The 19,722-nt window shown below is 62.7% G+C and overlaps 2 protein-coding genes across 7 annotated transcripts; both read right to left on the bottom strand.

The window, feature by feature from the left end:
* On the bottom strand, window positions 1-7,446 carry CDK2AP2 (cyclin dependent kinase 2 associated protein 2). 6 transcript variants are annotated; one of them, XM_037899257.2, is made up of 4 exons: window positions 7,304-7,446; window positions 1,603-1,703; window positions 1,385-1,517; window positions 1-377 (listed from the first exon to the last, which is right to left on the bottom strand). In XM_037899257.2, the coding sequence occupies exons 2-4, from the start codon at window positions 1,615-1,617 to the stop codon at window positions 310-312; spliced, it is 216 nt and encodes a 71-aa protein (XP_037755185.1). In that variant the 5' UTR covers window positions 1,618-1,703; window positions 7,304-7,446; the 3' UTR covers window positions 1-309. The 6 variants fall into 6 exon arrangements, with proteins under 6 accessions (XP_037755185.1, XP_037755180.1, XP_037755181.1 ...); XM_037899252.2 differs by having other exon boundaries at window positions 7,204-7,425; XM_037899253.2 differs by having other exon boundaries at window positions 6,918-7,387.
* A 2,890-nt stretch (window positions 7,447-10,336) lies between these two features.
* LOC102944473 (calcium-binding protein 2) lies at window positions 10,337-16,524 on the bottom strand. The gene is made up of 6 exons (XM_007070122.4): window positions 16,483-16,524; window positions 13,018-13,048; window positions 12,487-12,627; window positions 11,781-11,890; window positions 11,019-11,166; window positions 10,337-10,837 (listed from the first exon to the last, which is right to left on the bottom strand). Exons 1-6 carry the CDS (start codon window positions 16,522-16,524, stop codon window positions 10,812-10,814), a joined length of 498 nt encoding a protein of 165 aa, XP_007070184.1. The 3' UTR covers window positions 10,337-10,811.
* Between the last annotated feature and the right edge of the window lie 3,198 nt (window positions 16,525-19,722).

The raw sequence follows: 19,722 nt of genomic DNA, 5'->3' as shown, positions 1-19,722 counted from the left end.
TCAGAATCCCAATGCTTTCTTTTATTGAGTTATAAAAACAAACATGTTATAAAGATGCGAGAAAAGCCGCTGGCTCCTCTCCCTGGAGATCTCTGCAGCATGGTCCAAGCGCCAGCTTCCCCAGCGCTGACTGCTGGCAACAGCTGCACTCCAGCAGGACCCGCTCCAGATCCTCGGCTGATGAATGCTGAAAGGTCCGTGTGGGGTATGGCAGAGCCGGGTCTCAGGTGGGAAGGTCCATGGGAGGGCAGATCTCCAGGTTCTCAGATCCTCATTGGTGGGAAGGTCCATGGGGCAGGGCAGCAGCTGTTACGTACGGGCATTGCGCTCTGTCTCTGCCAGACACTCTCTCACCAGCGCCCGGGCGTGAATAATGCCTGGAAGGGGAAAACCCAAGGGAGCCTCAGACCTGCTGAACGGCTTCCGAACCCAGCCCAGCAGGACACAGTGCCAGGGCCACACCTAGGCCACTGCAGGGATCCAAGCACTTTTGGAGCTCTAGGAGGTCTGGCACCAGCTCATAGCCAGGAGCAGAATGCCCACAAGCAGAGCTGAAAGGGTAGCATCAGCCTTGCGGGAGAGGCACCAGCCAGCCCTCTGACCCCCCTGTCCAGGAAAGACGGAGTGGATCCCGACTCCTCAGGCTCCACTCACATGGCACTGAGCCATCGGCACTGCAGGCACTGGCAGGGAGCTGTAGCTTTAAGTGGCTGCACGGGGGCACTTTCAGCTTTAGCCTGTGAGGGATGTTTCTCCTCTTTGCCTCCTTGTTGGGCAGGGATAGAGGGGACCTTACACTGGGCAGAGGGGTGAACTCCTCCTTCCCATCCGGGAACTAGCTGCCCCACAGCCCCTCACCCCAATATCTGCCATTGCACCTGACAGCAATGGATACACGCTCACAGGATGGTGCTGCCAATGCCACTGCCAGGAAACAACGCGAACAGAGCAATTGTCTTCATGGGGTTCGGCAAGAACTGCCACTGAGATGCCTGGGGCAGCCCCTGCCCCCTCCCAGTGATTGGTTCAGGCTCACTGCAGATTCAGGCAGTGTCGGTCACACCCAGGGCAGCTCCCGACCCCCAGCACCAGCAACGGGCTCAGACTCAGGCAGCGTTGCTGTGTCAGTCACGCCCAGGGCAGCTTCCTCACCCCGCACGACCCACCAATGGGCCCAGGCTCTCTGCAGCCTCAGTCAGCCTCACTGCACTGATCACATCTGGGGCAGCTCCTCCTCTCTCCCCCAGCAATGGGCTCAGGCTCTCTGAAGACTCAGGCCGCAACAGTCACACCTGAGGTAGCTCAGGCTCTCAGCAGATGGCTCAGACTCTGTGCACAGTCACTGAGTCAGTCACACCCAGACTGACCCCCCAGGGCCTCGTACCTCGTTTCAGCCGCTCCATGGCACTCTTGCTACCTGCATAGGTGGGTCGAATCTCTTTGCCCATCTCCTCAATGACTGAGAGTAGGTCAGTGTACGTGCTCTGGGAGCCCTGGGAACCTGGTGGCTTCATGGCCTGCAAGGGGCAGAAAGAGCATGAGAGAGCCAGCCCTCCCCAGGCCGTGCTGGAGCAGGCAGCAGAGGTGGGGGCAGCAGCTCACCTGCACGTAGCCCATGGACGGGGGGCCAAAGTCGTTGAAGAGGGGCCGGAAGGGGGCAGAGGCTCCAGGGACAGATCCAGATGGCGATGGGACACTCGTGGCTGAAAGAGATGAGAAAGGAGAGGGGAGGTCACCCAGGAAATAGCAGCCCTGTTCCTGCCCCAGTGCCCTGTGGCCAGCACCATCCAGCACACAGGCCCCTCCCAACCCTGCTGTGGGCTGCAGTGATGCTAGAGGCACTGCACTATCCCGCTCACAGCACACGGTGTTCCTTCCCCCTGCTGTGCGGAGTGGGTGAGGGAGTGGATTGGATCTGCTGGGCTTCGGTTGGGGCAGGGCTCTAGCCCTGGTGCTGTTCAGTGATCTCTGGCCTGTGCCATTCGCTGTCACCACAAACCGGAGGGAAGAATCTGCTGCTTCCTCCCTTTGCTTCAATATCCCCTGTAGTTCCCCCCGACCTATCGCCACCTGCCTATATAATAGCACCCAGGCTGTGCCTCACTGCTAGAGCTACAGGACACGCCTCACCAACCCCTACATGCTTGTCTAGCTGGGCTCCTACACTGGCACCGTCAGCATGGTAACCAGGGCTTCTGAGGGACTGCCTTGCCTCTGACAACAATCAGGGACTAGTACAGGCCCATGGCCTGAGAAGCACCACCAGCACGCAGCCCATTTCCCTTCCTTTGGACTTAATGCAGCCTGTGACACTATGGCTCTTCCCTGTGGTGCTCCCGCCCCATGGAGGGCTCAGTTCCACTCTCAGCCCTCGCCACCTTCCTGGGGCCGAGAGGCTGGGCACAGGGCTGGGAGGAGACCAGAGCTCTCGCCCGCTCATTGTGCAATCCTACTTGCCCGCTGTGCCATGGGCAGAGTGCCACTGACTGAGCTCTGCCAGGTGCTGGGAGCATTAACCCCAGCTCACAGCAGCACCACAGGCTCCTCTCCCCACACCCTCTGCTGGCCTTGGCCACAGGAGCTGACGGGTTTAGCTCAGCTTCCTGCAGCCAAGTGTTGCAAAGGAACAAAAGCCTATCTTGGGCAAGAGCTGCCTCCGCCCCACAACCCCATCTCCACACTGCCCCTCCTACTCCCAGCCTGCACTTGCTCCACTGTCTGTAAGCTGGGCATCATCCGTGATGCTTAATTCTCTCCTTCCCCAGCCTTGGGTCTGCAGCTCAGCCCACCACCCCAGTGCTGCCTCCCCAAGTCCCTGCTCTAGCATGCTGCAGCTGCCTTCCTCTGGGCACAAAGCAGCATGGGTATCTCCATGCATGCAGCTCACTTGCCTCCCTCCAGATCCCAACAAGTCACCCTGCTCTCCAGAGGCTTCTCAACACCACTCCAGCCTCCCTCACTGGCCTGCTGTCTCACTCAGACCTTCCACGTCTAGCCTCCTGCATAGCACAGGCCAGGGAACCCACCCAGCCCAGATATCTCCTGCCTCCCCTGCTTCCTCCACTTGGCTGGCACCAGCTCCTCACAAAAGAATCAATGTCAGAGCTTCCCCCACGTCCTCCCTCATCTGCTTCACCAACTTCTCTCTCACTTCAAGTCTCAGCTACAAGCATCTCTCCATTTGCCTCAAGTCACCTGCAGTATCAATCCTGGCTTAGAGAACTCCTTGTTGGACCAGAGAAGTGGGAGACTCCTGGGTCCCTCATGCAATGGTTTGGCACAAAATATCTTTTCTCCCAGCTGTATGCCAGACATTGACATCAGACAAAGTCCAGATGTTTAAACCTGCTGACTAAGGCCTTGTCTACACAGGGTGGTATTGCAGAATAGCTGTTCCCTGTGTGGATGCTCTTACTCCAAATCAGTTTAATCCACTTCCCATGTGGTTTAAACTAACTCAAAACAAGGCACTCTTGTTCTGGAATAAAAGCATTCACACATGCAGTTAATCAGGAAGAGTTAATCCACTTTTGATTCATATGCCAGCTTCTTCCAGGTTGACTTTCTCGTGTAGACACGGTCTAAGCTTCCCTTCCAAGCTCCACAAATGAGGATTCACTTTTTTGGTGAGGTCACAAGCCTATGGACTGTCCCAGGGGTCAGAGAGTCTTACAGGAGAAAAATGGAAGACAAGATCTGAATATCTAACATGAGTCACACAAGCAGATCAAACCACTACCACAGTACAGCTTTCTTTACACATCACACACATTGGCAGAAAAAGCCAATACCCCTCCTCCCCCCAGCTGTGACATTTCCTGATTTTTGCATGCTTAAAATATGCAGCATCTACTTCAAAGGAAGGTGCAAGATACTCTGCAGCACAGTTATGGGAGAGCCTGCCCCATGGCAGAGAGAATATTAAATAATAAGAACTGGTTCTGGCTGGATGAAAGGAATCCCCTGTTAGATATCTGACCCTTTTCTGTATCCAGCTAAGGTCTTGGCCTCGGTGATGTCCTAGGGCAGTGAGTTCAACAAGCTAATTGTGTAAAAAAGTATTTCCCTTTACCATAGATTCCTGGAGTTAAAAGCAGTGAGCCTGATGTGCCACATTCCAATGGCATCGAATGCCCTTGTTCCTTGCATTATGACAAGGAAAATACACAGTTCTGCTCTACAGTCTCTAGGAGTCCATTCAGTGTTTTGTATCCTTTTGTCAAATCCCCTCTCTGCCAGGCTGAGCTATCCCAACCTCCTTCCAGGGCTGAGAGTTTCTTGTCACTCTCATCTCTGAAGCCCCTCCAATTCTGAAGTGACCAGTATTGCACATCATCTCCAAGGGAGGATGCCCCACTGATTTACAGAAGGGCATGCCGAGGATTTCAGTAGTATTCCCCAGCCCATTTCTCAGGCAAACACAGCGCTGCATTTGCCTGTTCTCACAGTTGTTGCACAGCAAGCAGAGGAATCACAGAGTGGTACACAGCAGTGCTGTGAGTGGTGATGGTTAATTTACAGCCCAGTAAAGTGGACGGTGAGTTCAGATTAGTCCCTTTAATGTGCATTACTATGCATCTGTCCCTCTGGAATCCCACCTACCATGGTGCTGCTTTTTTTCCCATACCGTGATTAGGTCCCTCAGAAGTGCCCTATCAGCATGAGTTTCCCACTCCAGGAACAGAATTGACACTTCTATCACCAGCTACAAATGCAGCTTTTCTGCATTTAGCCTCCTAATTCCTTAGGAGGGAGTGTACAAGATTGCAGAGTTAACTGATCTGAAGTCAGGAACGCCCAAGTCCCAGCTGCATGCACTACCCTGTCCCCGTAGGCAGCATTACAATAACAAGTCGGACTTCACAATCCGAGGTTATTTCTCAAACAAACTGCTCTTCCAGCTCAGAGGCTACAAAGCAGCATCTGCTACAGACAAGCAGGCTCTCCAAGTCACTGAATGGAAGAAGACACAGTAATCAGCTGAATGACCCACACAGCCAAGAAGAGCAGTGGGGACAGGCCAGCTCACTTCACTGCCAAGGGATGGCCCCTTCCTCTGAGCTGCACTCCAGGAAGGCCATCTTGTGGTTTGAAAAGCAAATGCCTGGCCTGGGGCATAGCTCTCATGGCAGGCTGATCCAGGGGAAAAAGCACTGAAGTGGGTGTCAGATTTGAGTTCCACTCCTTGCTATGCCATAGACTCTGGAGAAGCAAACTCCCCCCACCTCCCAGTCCCCCATTTGTAAGATGGGGCACCTGTACTTTACTTTCTTAATAATGTGCTCTGAGGCCTCAGAATGAGAAGTGTTACCTAGGTGCTGAGCTGACAGATCACGGTGAGAGAAGAATATACAGTGTCAAAGCTCAAAGGCAGCAGAGACAAACCTGCCAGCGACCACATTAGCTTCTCTGATGCACAGTGCCCACGCATCTACCCAAGGGGAAGCGGAAAAAGTCCCCAACCAGTGTAATACTGAAGAAACAGTGTGAGCCACAAGCAGCCTGTGCCAATGGCACAGGGCAGGGGAAGGCCTGCGGGCAACAGAGCCATGGTACTGTCTGGCAGGGGGGGAAAATCAGGATGTTGATGTGGACCAAAGTTACTGTGAAGGGGTTCTGGCCAGGGGGGCCCCCCAGCAGGTGGTGCCCTCGGCCCTTGGAGATTTGGTTCAGGGGCTGGGAAGCCAGGTAGGGCTGTGGGGGCGGGGATAGTCCTGTGCATGGGTCTGTCAATGGCAAGTGGGGGGGGGGTGTCAGTTGGGGAGCTGGGCTCCTGGGGGAAGGAGGAAGATCTACAATAAAGTTACTCGTGGGGGGGTAAGGCTGGGAGGGGGCTGGTCCCAAGGGGGTTCCTTGGCAAGGGGAGGGCTGTTCTCTGCAGGGGTTAGTCTCTCACTGGTGAAGGGAAACAAGGTCAGACACAAGGGGAGCAGACTTCTGGGTTGGCGGGGGGGGGGGGGGGGTTGGTTTTTCACCGGTGGGTGGGGGAAATCACTGGCTCCCGTGGGGGGAGGGAAAAGGTCTCCGCTCCCAGGAGAGGGGCTGTTCTGGGGGGAAGTAACTTGTGGGGGGTGGGTCACTCCCAGGAGAAGGGCTGTTCTGTGGAAGAGTCATGAGGGGGAGAGAAGGGGTGCTCCCGGGTGAAGGGGTGTTCCGGGGGAGGGACTCAGGGGGTGGGGTCGCTCCCAGGGCAGGGGCTGTTCGGGGGGGGAGTCACTCGGGGAGGGGGGGATCACTCCTGGGGGAGCAGCTGTTCTGAGGGGCAGGGGTGTTTCTCGGGGAGGGTGGGGGTTGTTCCCGGGGTCCAGGCTGCTCTGGGGGGTGGTCACTTCCAGGGTAGGAGCTGTTCTGCGGGGGGTGGGGGTCGCTCCCAGGGGAGAGGCTGTTCCCGGGTGAGTCACTCAGGGAGGGGGGTCACTCTGGGGGGGTCCCTCTCTCCCTCACCGGCAGGCGGGGCACTGGGGGCAGGGGTGGCGGGGGAAGGAGGGATCGCTTCTGGGGGAGGAGTGTTCTGGGGGGACTCACTCGCGGGGGGGTCGCTCCCGGGGAGTCACCGCGGGGGGGGGTTGCTCCCAGGGCAGGGGCTGCCCCAGGACGAGTCACTGGGGGGGGGTCCCTGTCTTGCTCGCCGGCGGGCGGGGCACCAGGGGTCGCTCCCAGGACAGGGGCTGTTCCGGAGGGAGTCACTCGGGCGGGGGGGTCGCTCCCGGTGGAGGCGCCGTTGCGGGGGGGGTCCCTCTCTCCCTCACCGGCGGGCGGGGCACTGGGGGCAGGGGTGGGTGCCGGGGGGAGTCGCTCGCGGGGAGGGGCTGTTCCGGGGGGGGTCGCTCGGACAGGGGGAGGTCGTTCCCCGGGGAGGGGGGGGTCGCTCCCGGGGGAGGCGCTGTTCCGGGGGGGGGGGTTCCTCTCTTGCTCACCGGCGGGCGGGGCCCCGGGGGCGGGGCTGGCGCTGCTGCTGGTGCCGGCTGCTCCGGAGCTGGCGGGGGCGGGCGCGATGGGCTTGTAGGACATCCCCGAGTCCCCTCCCTGACGCGGCGCGCGACTCCTGGGCGCTGATTGGCTGCGGCTCCGGCGCGGGGCGCCTCGGTTCCCGGGCTAGCGGGAGGATCCCGCACGCTGCCGCTGATTGGCCGGCTGGCGAGGCTCCTCGCGCCGATTGGCCGGCCCCGCTCACCCCTCGCGGTTGATTGGCCGCAGCCTCACCGTCCCGCTGGGTCCCGACGCCGCTCTCGGCTCTGTCCTCACGCTGGGTGGGCGCGCGGCCCCTTCCCGGCCCCTCGAGCGCGCGCGCTCTGGCGCTCACCCCTCCTGCTCGCGGCCCGTCCCCACAGGCCTGGGCCCGCCAGGCCCGGCGCGCGCCTCTGCCGCCTGGCTCGCTCCGCTCGGTCCCCTCAGCGCCCGCTCGCGATGACGCCTTTCCCCCCCGCGCCTGCGTCTTCCGCCCCCTCTGTGACGTACGCCTCATACGTAATGGCGCCCGCGCGCTCTCTCCCGTCTCCATGGAGAGCAGTGGGACGCCCGGCTGCGGCCTAGGCGCCCTCGGCCAGCCCGGGCCCGGAGGGTCGGCCCCGGTCCCGGACCCGCGGCAGCAGCAGCAGCGCGGCCCGCCAGGCCGGGTCCGGGTGCCCCCGCCCGCAGCTGCCCCCGGCCCGGCTCTCGGCCCCTCCGGCGCCTGCTGCCGGGCCGCCGCGCCACGAGGCTGGGGCGGTTCCAGCCTCGGCCCCGGGCAGGGCGGGCTCTGAGTCGGCGCTACCGGCACCGGGCCGCTCGGCTGGAGCCGAACCCGTGCCGTGGCCTGGGGTCCCTCCGATCAGACCGCCGGGCCCCTCGGAGGTTGCTCTACAGCCCGTTTGCCCGGGGCTGGACCAGCCTGGCCCCGGGGCGTGGATGGGGCGCCCCCGTCAGGAGGAGGGCGCCATCGCCTGGCTCCTCGCCGCCCATCGGCCGCAGCTGGGGAGCAGGGAGGGCAGCTTTGGCTGGCTGCATGGGGGCACTCGGGGCGGGGGGCATCTCCTCTTTGCCTCCCTGTTGGGCTGGGGTGGCACTTTCACTGAGTGCCGGGATGGATTCCCCCCCCCCCCCCCCCCGGAGCTAGCTGCCCCACAGCCCCTGACCCCAGGAACAGACTCTGCAGCGGATGCACGCTCCCAGGATGGCACTGCCGCCGCCACTGGTGGGAAACAACGCTGACCGCGCGATTGTCCTCATGGGGGTCGGCAGGAGCAGCGGCTGTGATGCCTGAGGCAGTTCCCCCCTTGCACAGCAATGGGCTCAGGCTCTCTGCAGACTCAGGCAGCATCACTGGGTTGGGCATGCCTGGGGCAGCTCCCCCTACCTCAGCGATGGGTCAGGCTCTTTGGAGACAGGCAGCGTTACTGCATGAGTCGCACCCAGGGTACATGAGAACAGCTAGAAGGTGAATGTTACGAAGCCAAGGGCACCACCGTGCAGCAACTGCTGTCTGAGTGCAGGACCCAGAGGGCCCTCCAAGCACGAGCTTGGCCTTGAAATCTGATGTCCCAGTGATCCCAGTGTCAAATATTAGCACAGACTATCCATGGCTGCGACACAGCCAAACCCAGTGGTTGCTGGGAACTCACCAGAGCAAGCCCAAAAAGGGGGCAGCTGGGCCGTACAGCTCTCCCCCAGCACCCTGCAGGAATGGCTGCAGCCTATAGGGGGCACCAGTACTTCCAACCAGAACCCTGTCCTGTGACAAAGTGGGAATATTTTGTAATAGTTTTATGACCCCTGTGTGTGCCTCGTTTCCCCTATATGTTGCATAGCTATCCAGTGTGGGGGGAAGGATTAAGTTTACTCTCAGGGCAGACTCGGAGACAAAGGGGTGGGTGACACCCTCCCTGTGTCGGTGGAACAAAGAGTCATTAACGTACTGACTGAAACTGACCCAGACTGTCAAGGGGGCCAAAGAGAAAACACAAGCTCCATGACTCACACATCGACACTCAACAGCAGGATGCTCCGGCCAGGGGGGCTGTGGCCTCAGCATGGCCCTGCCTGGAGAACAAAGGACAGATGGGTCCAGCAGGGAACACATACGAGCTCTGGAAGAAGCTGGGGACTCTCACCTGGGAACTGATGATGGAAGGAAATCAGAGAGATCCAGAGCCTGAACATGGAGTTTGGGCTACGTTCTTTGGGGAGGTGGGGGATAGCTTTATGGGCAGGGGCAGGCTTGGCTGGTAAATTGTGGCTCAACCAGAATGGTTGATTTTTTAACCCTCAGTTCTGTTTGCTGACCTAAGGCCTCCCTGGGCTGTGTAAAAGGCGACTAATAAACCCAACTGTTTTGAAAACGCTGGCAGGAGTCTGGCTCAATGGGACGTGTCGGGCAGAGCTCTCAGGGTGAAGCAGAAGGCCTGGAGCTGAGAGGCTCCGTCTTGGAGGCAGTGAGGCTGCAAGGCCAGCCCTGGAGGAAGAGTGGGACCTTTGGGGGGCTGGCACACTGAGGGACTCCTCCAACGGCCTGTTTAAAAGCGGGGGCCTAGCACTGATCCTGACCCCCCCCCCAATCTCTGACCTTCACAAAATCTAGATCCCAACCCCATCTCTGACCCTAACTGCCCCCCCACACACACACGTAGCCCAGACCCCACTCGCACCAGAGTTGGCAGCAGCACCTAGGGGTTGGTGATGAGAGCTTGAGAAGGGCTGCCCTTCCCCGGTGCCACCTCCTCCCCACTCAGGTGTGAAGAACAACACTTTATTAAATCATTAGTTGAGCTCACAAGCAGAACACCTGGGGGGACAAGCAAGGGGCACAGGCTGGGTGGGCTCAGGGGGACACACACTCTAAACCTACTGGGAACATGTCTGGAGAACTGGACAGGGTTGGGGAGTGGGGCCATGGTGTGGAAGGCAGCATTGGGGTTGGAGTGCAAGGGTCAGCATCAGAGGCAGGGTGCAGGAGGCACGGCCAGCATGCAGGGGTCCACATTACGGGTCAGGGTCAAGGTGCAAGAGGCTGAATTGGGGTGCAGCGGTCAGCATTAGGGGCAGGGCAAGGTCAGGATGCAGAGGGCAGCATTAGGATTGTGGTGTGGGGGTCTGTGCTGGGGTGCCAGGGCAAGGTCAGAGTGTGGGGGTCAGCATTAGGGGCAGTTTATAGGGCAAGGTCAGGGGACAGCATTGGGGTGAAGGCAGATTGCCAGGGTGGCATGCTGGGGACAGCCCTAGGTCAGGGGCAGGTTCGGGATGTTGGGGACAGTGTTAGAAGCTGGGGTGGGGGCAGGGTTGGGTTGCAGTGTTTAGGGGGAGGGCTTGGGGTGGGAGGAGCAGGGGCAAGGTCAGGATGGGGGGGCAGCGTAAAGAGTGGGATCAGGAGCAGGGCGGAGGTGAGAGGGGCAGCACTGGGGGACCAGGGAGAAGCACTTTGCTATAGGGTACGTGCCTGGCTGAGTCCGTGTTCCGGGGCGCTGGCCTGCTCCGGGGGTTGGAGGTGCAGGCCAAGCTCAGCAGCAAGGGATGGCATGGTCTGAGGTGCAGGCGGAGCCATCTGGGGTGTGGGTGGAGCAGGCTGGGGGTGCAGACAGAGTGGACCAGGAGTCAGTGTGGGGTCGGAGTGTGGGTGGAGCAGGCTGAGCTCAGCAGCAGGGCCGGCATGGGGGGTCGGGGTGCACTGTGGCAGGGCTGGCACTGGAGAGGTGAGCTCCTAGCTCAGTGCTTGCACGTTGCGCTGCTCTGGTGTCCAGACCCTCCAAGCTGCCGCCGGAGCCAGCTCTCTGCAGCCCCCTCCTCTCCGTAAGGCACAGCAGGGCTCTTGTCCCGCACCCTGCACGGCACTTGTTGCCTCAGCGTGACATCATTCGCACAAACTCTGCCAGAGCAACCCAGGGACACTGTTAGGGCAGTGAAGGCAAACAACCCAGGAGTCCTGGTACCTCCCCCAACCCATTAGGCCCCCTTCCCTTCCCAGAGCTGGGGATGGAACCCAGGAGTCCTGGTTCCCAGCCCCCCAGCTCTAACCATTAGACCTCACTGCCTTGCCCACACAGTACCTTCGAAATCCACCAGGCCGTCCCCATTGAGATCCACATCCTTGAGGATTTCGTCCACCTCGCGGTAGTTGAGTTGCTGGCCCAACAGCTTGCGCATGGCCTCGCGCAGCTCGGCTGTGCTGATCCGCCCGTCCCCATTGGTGTCAAACTGCGGGGAGAGTGCTAGGCAGATGGCTGGGCTGGGCGCAGACCCCTCTTGTCCCTGAACCGCCCAGGGCATCTCTGCCCATACCTGGACCTGGCCCCCACCTAACCCTCAGGCCCTACCCACCCTGCTACACCCTCAGGACAGCCCTGCCCGCATCTGGCCCTGCCCGTCCCTGGGACTGCCCTGCCCTGTCTGTCCCTGGGACTGCCCTGCCCCCCCCATACCCCCCGATCCATAGGCCTGTCCTGCCCACTCACACAGCCATCCCCCACACCGGCCTCCTGGGCCCACTGCCCTCCTACTCCCTGTCACACCCCCAGAGCTGCCCCCTCCCGGACCCCTGGGCCGCCTGCCCTGCCCCAACTGCCTAACCCTGTTCCCTCAGGCACCCACCCCTTGCCCTGGCTCCCCTCCTCATGCCCGGCCCGACTGTCCAACTCCCTCTCTTTGCCAGGAGCCAGTTCAGCTGCCTTGTGTCTGCCCCCTGCTCTGCCCTGTGGGCTGTGGCATCAATGGAGCAGTGCCATTGGGGGTACAAAACTGGGCACCACCAGAAGCTCATGGCTGGGCCACACAGAGCGTATAGGGCGCATGGGGCCAGGCCGGGCTCTCACCTCGCGGAAGGCGTCCCGTAGCTCCTTCATCCCAATCATATCGGCAGTCTCTGCCAGCATCTTGGGGCCCATCAGCTCCACAAAGTCATCGAAATCCACCTTCCCCCCAGCTGTGAGACATGGACGCTGTTATGCGGGATGGGTGGGGACGGGGAACTGCGCCTAGTGTGGGGTCCTGGTGGGGGACTCTGCCCCATGGGAGGCGGGGGTGACGAGGGACCACGTCCTGGAGGTGAGGTGCCTGACGGAGTCTGTACCCCATGGGAGGGGAAGCCTGTGGGGTCTGTGACCCATGGGAGAGAGGTCTGATGCGGTCTCTGTTCTGGGGCAGCTGATGGGGTGTGTGTGAGGGTGCAACCTCACGAGGTCTGGGACCCGCAGGAAGGAGGCCTGATTGGGTCTGTGACCCAGGGGGTGGGGGGGCTGACAGGGTCTTTGACCCAGGGCTACAGGGGGCCTGATGGGATCTGTGACCCACAGGAAGGGGGCCTGATGGGATCTGTGAACTGGGGCGACGGGGCACCCGAAGGACGCAGGGCAGTGGGCGGGTGCAGGTGGAAGGGGGTCTGTGACCTACAGGAAGGGGGCCTGATGGGGGGTTGTGCCAAGGGCGAGGGGTCTGCAGCCCTGCAGGGCCTGGGCCATGCCCAGCAGGGAGCTCCCTGGCAGGGGCGCTGTGCCTCCCCCAGCGGGGGCGGGGGTGGGCACATACTGATCTGCTGCGACAGCTCGATGAGCTCCATCTCGGTGGGCATGTAGCCCATGGTGCGCATGCACTCGCCCAGGTCTTTGTAGCTGATGTACCCGTCACGGTCCTTGTCGAATTCCCGGAAGGCTTCCTTCAGCTCTGGGCAGGGGAGACACCGTGACAGTGCACCCTGACACCATAGCCTGCCCCTCAACGAGGGCTCCCCATGCACCAGCCACTGACAGGGACATGGATCCATAGGAATCTGGGTTGAGACCCACCAAACTCGTTACATATCCCACAGTGCTCCATGGGGGTGGGATAGCTGAAGGAGACCCCTAGAGGGGAAAAGCCCTGTGCCCCACTCCCCATCCCCCCTGAGCCAGCCAGTCGCCCGCCCTGGAGCTGGATCAGAGCCAGCACCGCCTAGAGGGGCACAGCCCCATGTCCCTGGGCATGGTGGGTGGGTGCAGCACTTGCAGGTGGCTGGGGGGTGGATCCCCAGTGGGGCAGGCTGGCCCCGTCCCATGGTCCCGCTCCCTCCTTTACCTTCTATCTCCTCCGGCCGCAGCTCTCGGTCCTGGGGAGGAAGGAGAATTGGGAGTGGTCAGAGGGTAGCAGCTGCTGCGGATCCTTCCCCCAGCCAGGTCCTGGCCGAGCCTGCCCAAGGACTCCCCTGAGCTCAGCCTCTGGGACCCCTCTGCTAGACCCTGGGTCCACGTGATGGGTGGCCTAGGTGGCCTTTCCATGGCTGCATGAAGCAGGTGCTGGCAGCTCCGTGGGCAGGGCTGGCATGGGGCGCTGCAGGGCAAGTGCTGGATGGAGGGGGTGAGTGGGTTGGAGTGGCCGGTGGAGGGGGGCATAGGAAAGAGGGCATGGGGGGAGGAACCGGCGAGGGTGGGCATACATACCTTTGAGCTGGGCAACGGGGCGGATGCATGGGAGCAGGGCATGGTGCAGAGGGGAGGCTGGGGCAGGTACAAGCTGTGAGGAATGTGGGATAAACTATCCATAGGACTCTGTCCCTGCCCCTTGGCATACTCGTTCACTCCCTGGCCATGGGAGATCAGGCCAGGGATTTGCGACAGAGCCGCTGGGACTGTCTGGGGCAACGGCAGACCCTGAGGAGACCAGGGGATCTCCCGTGGCAGGGAGAAGGGGCCAGGCTGGCTTCTCCAGCAGCATGGCTCAAGTGGGCTCTGACATTGGCCAGGCTGAACCCTGGCTTCACCTTTGGCTCCCTGTGCCAGCCTAAGGCCTCTCAGCCAGGTGGCTAATACCTCATTCTGCCAAGGCCGCTGGGGGTCGCTGCACTCTGCAGGGCTCTGGCTCGGCTGCATTCCCTGCAGGGTGCTATGGAGGTGCTATGGTGGGAGACAGGGTGGCTGGCGCCTGCAGGCCCAGGTTCAGAGATAAGCCATGGGAGATGGGCACAGGGCAGTGGCTGTGGAGAGGTGGCCGTGTGGAGGTGGGCGCAGGTGGTGGGTGTGAGAGGTGGGCACAAGGAGGGTGGGCATGGGGCAGTGGGCGTGGGGTGGTGGGTGTGGAAGGTGGGCACAGGGCGGTGGTGCAAGTGGTGGGTGCAAGTGGTGGGTGTGGGAGATGGGTATAGGGCAGTGCCTGTGTGGATATGGGTGCGGGATGGTGTCCGTGGGGAGGAGGCACAGAGTGGTGGGTGTGGGAGGTGGCACAGGGCGGTAAGCATGGGAGGTGGGTATGGGGTGGTGGGCATTTGGATGTGGGCATGGGGTGGTGGGCATGCAGAGGTGGGCATGGGGTGGTGGGTGTGTGGAGGTGGGTGGTGGGCGTGTGGAGGAGGGCACAGGGCAGTGGTCGTGCAGAGGTGGGCATGGTGGTTGTGGGAGGGAGTGCAGGGCGGCGGGAGATGGGTACAGGGTGGTGGGAGATGGGCACGGGGAAGTGGCTGTGGGGAGATGGGTGCAGGGCAGTGGCTGTTTGGAAGTGGGTGTGGGGTGGTGGCCATGTGGAGTTGGGCGTGGGGCGGTGGCCGTGGGGAGGTGGGTGCTGGATGGTGGAAGATGGGCACGGGGCGGTGGCTGTGGGGCGGTGGGCGCAGGCGGCGGGTGTTGGGAGGTGGCCGTGGGGAGGTGGGCGCAGGCGGTGGGTGTCGGGAGGTGGCTGTGGGCGCTGGGCGGTGGGCAGAGGGAGGTGGGCACGGGGCAGTGTCCGTGTAGAAGTGAGTGCCTGGCGGTAGCTGTGGGGAGGTGGGCGCAGGCGGTGGGTGTTGGGAGGTGGCGGTGGGGAGGTGGGCGCAGGCGGTGGGTGTGAGGAGGTGGCCATGGGGAGGTGGGCGCAGGTGGTGGCCGTGGGGAGGTGGGCGCAGGTGGTGGGTGTGGGAGGTGGGCACAAGGAGGGGGCCGTGGGGAGGTGGGTGCGGGGCAGAGGGCGTGGGAGGGGTGCGGGTACGTACGAGCTGGGTGATGGCGATGCTCTGGCGCAGGAAGATGCAGGCCGGCCCCACCAGCCCATGCAGCACCGAGTAGCTCTGCAGCGGCGGGGTCTGCGGGGCGGCGTCCGGGTCGTCGGGGTTGTGCCTGCCGGAGGCCGGGGAGCCCGGGGCGCCTGAGCGCTGCTTGCCGTCCTACGGCAGAGCGGGCAGTTAGCAGCGAGCGGGGCCCACGCCTCCCCAGCCCGGCAGGCGCTTGGGACCCACATTGGGGGTGGGCTGTATTGACAAGTCACACACAGGGGAGAGGGTAGTCCTGAGCGAGAGACAGCTGGACAGAGGAACATGGACGGGTCCGAGCGAGGCTCCCAGATGCCTCACCCACCAGTGCCCCGCTCACTGCATTGGGACACCCACGTGGCACCAACACACCTGCCTAGCAACCACACACCTGCATGGCACTGACTAATTCGCCTGGCAGTGACACACCTGCCTGTCACCAACACATCCATGAGCCCCGCTGACACCCCCATCCGTCCCCTTACTCCCCATAGGCCAGCACTGACAGCACACGCCCACGGCAAAGTCCCTGCTGGCCCCCACCCCCATCTCACATCCCCTGCGCCCACGTGCACGACACAAACCCGCCGACACTGCAGCCCCCAGTCACACAGATGGTTACACAAACCCAGAGACCCACAGTCCCATCCTCAGCTGCTGAGATGGCAGAGCTTGGGGGGGGGCGGGGGAGGGATGTATACGCCACCTCACTGCCACTGGGGGCCTGATACACTGGCACTGGTGTGTGTGTGTGTGTACTGGGGCCCCGTGGGGGGGTGCTGTGGGGGGGACCATGCACAGGCGGTCTTGGGGGGGATGGGCCTGTTGGCAGGATATCAGAGGCCTATCAGCAGGCAGGCATGAGGCGGGGCCTGGAGGTGGGAGTGAAGTGGGGCCCTGTGGGCACAAGTGGGGCAGGAGCCGATGGGCAAATGGGGGTGGCATAGTGGGCATGGAAGAGGGACCTGGCAGCAGGAGTGTGGGGTGTTTTGGGGACTGGGCCCCAGAAGCAGCTTTAAGGGGGGCATGGGGAGACCGTCGCCCATTGGCAGGTGTGGGGCAGAGGCCCACAGCTGGGCATGGGAGTCTTGCATGCTCCTGCCCCATTCCCACTGGGATGGCTCGTTGCCCCTAAGCAAACCACTCAGGGCAGCCCCAGGCTGTGCATCCCGCAGGGCCGGGCCCCCATCCCCATCACATCCTGCTGACATCAACAGGCCCCACTGAGGGGTCAGTGGACATCAGGGACCCAGGACCCCCCACTCCCTGCAGCAGAGATCCAGTCAGGGCCCTAACACACAGGAGGAGCCGACTGACACCAGGGAGTGGGTCAGGATGAGAGCCCCTCGTAGATGCTGCCACCTGGTACCCATGGCCCTGGGGTGGACGTGTCTCCGGCCCCACCAGCGTGGGCAGTGTGGGGGGCGAGTGAAGGGCAGGGCAGGCAGGGGTGAGCCACAGGCTCTGGGTGCTGACACAGACATAGGAACAGACAGAGGGATCAGTGCCCATGCTCCCCTGCCCGCCCCGCTCCACCCTGGCCTTACCTTCGAGACCCTCCTCTCAGGGGTCTTGGTGCAGTTGCCCATGGCTTGTGGGCCCCCCCTTGCCAGAGAGCATGCCTGTGCGGGGCTGGCGCTGGCCCCGGCCCTGGCGCTGTGCCTGGCGTTCTGGCCAGGGTGGGATTTTTTATAGTAACAGGGGCCGGTGGCTGCGTGGGGATTTGAGGTTTTTATTGAATATCTCTGGATATGCAGGGCGCGGGGGGGGCTCTCTCCCACACACACGTAATCCCAGGATTACTCCCCTCTCAGTCACGCCGCTCCGGGCATGGGGACAGTCCCAGCTGGTCCCCACATGGCCCCTCTCCCCCCCCCACCCTGCACCTGAGGGGCTCACGGCCCCTCTTGCTCCCCCAAGGGCAGCCGGCTGGCCTGCTGCCACTTGGGCACCTGCCAAAGGGGCGCTGCTCCCCCAGCTGGCATGCAGCCCTAATCTCCAATGACAATCACCAGGGATTTACAAATCTCTCCCAGCGGCGGGCCGTGCTGCCCCGAGCCCTGTACACCGTCCCTCGTGATTGCTTGGGGGGGACACCAGAGGCGACATGTGGGAGGCACATGGGGTCATGCCCCCCCTCAAATTTCTGCCTTCCATTTAGCAACAGCTAAATATTCTGAGGGGACCCATCCAGCGGGGGTGCTGCAGACTCTGCCCCACAGGGCACTGGGGGTGGGCAAGGCTTCCGGCAGCCTCTTGGGGATGCCCAGCAGCAAGGAGGCAGCGGCTCTCCCTGGTGGCACTCACCATGTGTCCGTGCAGCATGGGGAGGGAAGGAGCAGCGGGGCGGCGGGCTGAGCACCCCCATACATAGGGCTGCTTCTCCTTCCCTGCTGCTGAAGTCCCAGCACTTCTCGCTGCCTGCTTTGCAGGCTGCCTTGGGGCGAACGCCACGGGGCAGGGCAGGGGCCGCTCTCCCACTCCTATAGCAGGGGCTCTGCCCAGGGGAAACTGCTCCCCTCGGGCTGCGGCGGGGCTGGCTCTGCCTTGCGTTTAGCAACAGCTTCTATCTGAGGCTGTTGGTGTCTGCAAATGCTCACTGGGGGCATCGTGCCAGCAGGGACCTGGTCCCAGCAAGCCTCTGGCAGGCGTCTGACTTGGCTGCATTCGCTGCAGGGAGCCACAGAGAGAGACGGGGTGGCTGGTGCCTGCACAGGCCCAGTGGAGGCCGTGGGCCTGCCCCTGTGGAGCGGTGTCACAGCCCAGAGCCCACTGATCCATGAGGGTGCTGGTGGGTCTCACCATGCTGCCTGGCTGCCAGCCTGCTTCTGCTCCAGCCTGCGGCATGGCCCAGCTCCCGTGCGGCTGCTGTGCTGAGGGGAAGTCAGGGCTAAGCCTGGGGCATCACAAGGCACCTGTGCAGGTGCTGGGGCCCAGAGCTCCCCAAGGCGGCACCATAGGGATTGGCGGAGAGACAACCCTCAACTCTGAGAGCCCAGCCCAGCCCAGCCCGGCTCTCCCCACCGGCAGGGCCAGGGAGCATCCCCCAGCTTTGGCCTACCCCACCCCACTGCCCAGTCCAACCCACCTCACCAGCAGGCTCTTGGACCTTTCCCCCTGCAGCACTGCAGCCTGACCATGCTGCCCGCAGGAGGCCCCACTGGGGAGCCTGACCCTACCTGGCTGGCTCAGGGTAACTCCACCAGGGCAGGGCCTGGCCTGGGCAACTGGCTGGGGGCATTACTGGGATATCACTCCAGGGACCCCCACCCCTGTCCCAGGCAGCCCCTTCCCTGGTGTCTCTCATCCTGCCCCCGCCATTGCCCCAGCTCCCTCCCCGCCACCCCATCTTTTCCACTGTTCCCCAATCCCGCCCCATTCCTGCTGCCACCCTGCTCCCCAATCTTGCCCCACCCTGCCCAATCACCTGCCCAAAGATGGAGCTGAGCAGGGGCACCAGGTCCTCGGCACCCTGGGGCCCCTCCGCAGGGGCCAAGCTGGCCTTGCCCGACGACGCCTCCTCCTCCGGGCTGCGGGCTCTGTGCCTGTCCCAGCAGGGCATGGCCCCCCTCCCCGTGTGCCCTGCGGGGCCTGGCGGCTCTTCGACCCGCTGGCTGCGGCCACTCCTCCTGCGCGAGCCCTGCCTGCTGGCTGGCCGCTGGCGGGAGATGCTCCGGGGGGCCGGGCAGGGGAGCCGGGGCTCGGGCATCTCGCCACACAGGCGCTGTGACTCACGGAGGAAAAGGAACATGCCAGGGATGCTGAGCTCCCTCCTCCTCTTCTTCCTCCCGCCTCTTCCCACTGTGCTCCCTCTGTCTCTCCTCTTCCTCCTCCCCCTGCCACTGCCACACTCCCTCCTCTTCCTCCCACCTCTGCCACACTCCCTCCTTCCCTCCTCTTCTTCCTTCTCCCGCCACTGGGCTCCCTCCTCCACTCCTCCTGCCACAGGCCTTCCCTTTCTCCCTCCTATGCTCCCTCCCTTCTCCCCCTTCCACACTCCTTTGCTCCCTCCGTCCTTCCCTGGGCCTGCCGCACTCTCTCCCACCCTGGCACCCTCCCTCTGGCTGTGCTGGGTGGCTCCCGGCTCCCTTCTCTCTGCGACTTGAATGCAGGCTCCCAGAAGAGCCAGCTCCAGCTGGCAGCTCTGTCCACCCCCACCCCCCTTGCTCGGGTCCCCTTCCTGCTGCCTCTCTGAATCAGGTTCCCTCATTGCCAGGAGTGAGATTGCAGGGGGGTGGAGGGGGAAATTGGATCTGAGGGGTCAGACACGCGACCCGGCCCCTTCTCCGCCGGGTAAAACTACCCGTGCGGCCCGAAACCGGAGAGTGCCTGGGGCTGCCAAGGGGATGGTGAGAGTGGGGCATCCTGGCTACAGCACCTGGCCTCTCCCAGCAGGGGGCACTGTGGGGAGTGGGGCAGGAGTGCTGGCTAGGGGGAGAGCAGTGGAGAGGGTAGGGTTTGGAGGGGTAGGCTGACTGTGGGGTTTGGGGAGGTGGGAGGGCTTTCTCCTTTCTTGTGGTAGTGGCTGTGAGGCTGGTTGCAGGAAGCGGGGGGTCCCTGGCTGCAGCCGGGTGGGGTTGCGAGACCAGTGCAGTCCCAGCCAGCTTCCTTGTGCATCCGTAACTGGATGCCACCTGCCCAGCACCATGAAATCTGAGACAGTGGGCACTAGCCCAGCTCCCCCCGCCAGCTCCCCAGCCGCTCCCTGCCTACAGCCCGCTCCCATATTCCCCCACAGCTCTCCCAGCCTGTTTAGCTCTGTCCCCAGCCCGCACCCCCCACACTTC

The sequence above is a fragment of the Chelonia mydas genome, chromosome 6, assembly GCF_015237465.2.
Source record: "Chelonia mydas isolate rCheMyd1 chromosome 6, rCheMyd1.pri.v2, whole genome shotgun sequence".
Classification (NCBI taxonomy): domain Eukaryota; kingdom Metazoa; phylum Chordata; order Testudines; family Cheloniidae; genus Chelonia; species Chelonia mydas.
The sequence above is the reverse complement of the archived record's forward strand: the minus strand, read 5'-3'. Positions and strand labels throughout refer to the sequence as shown.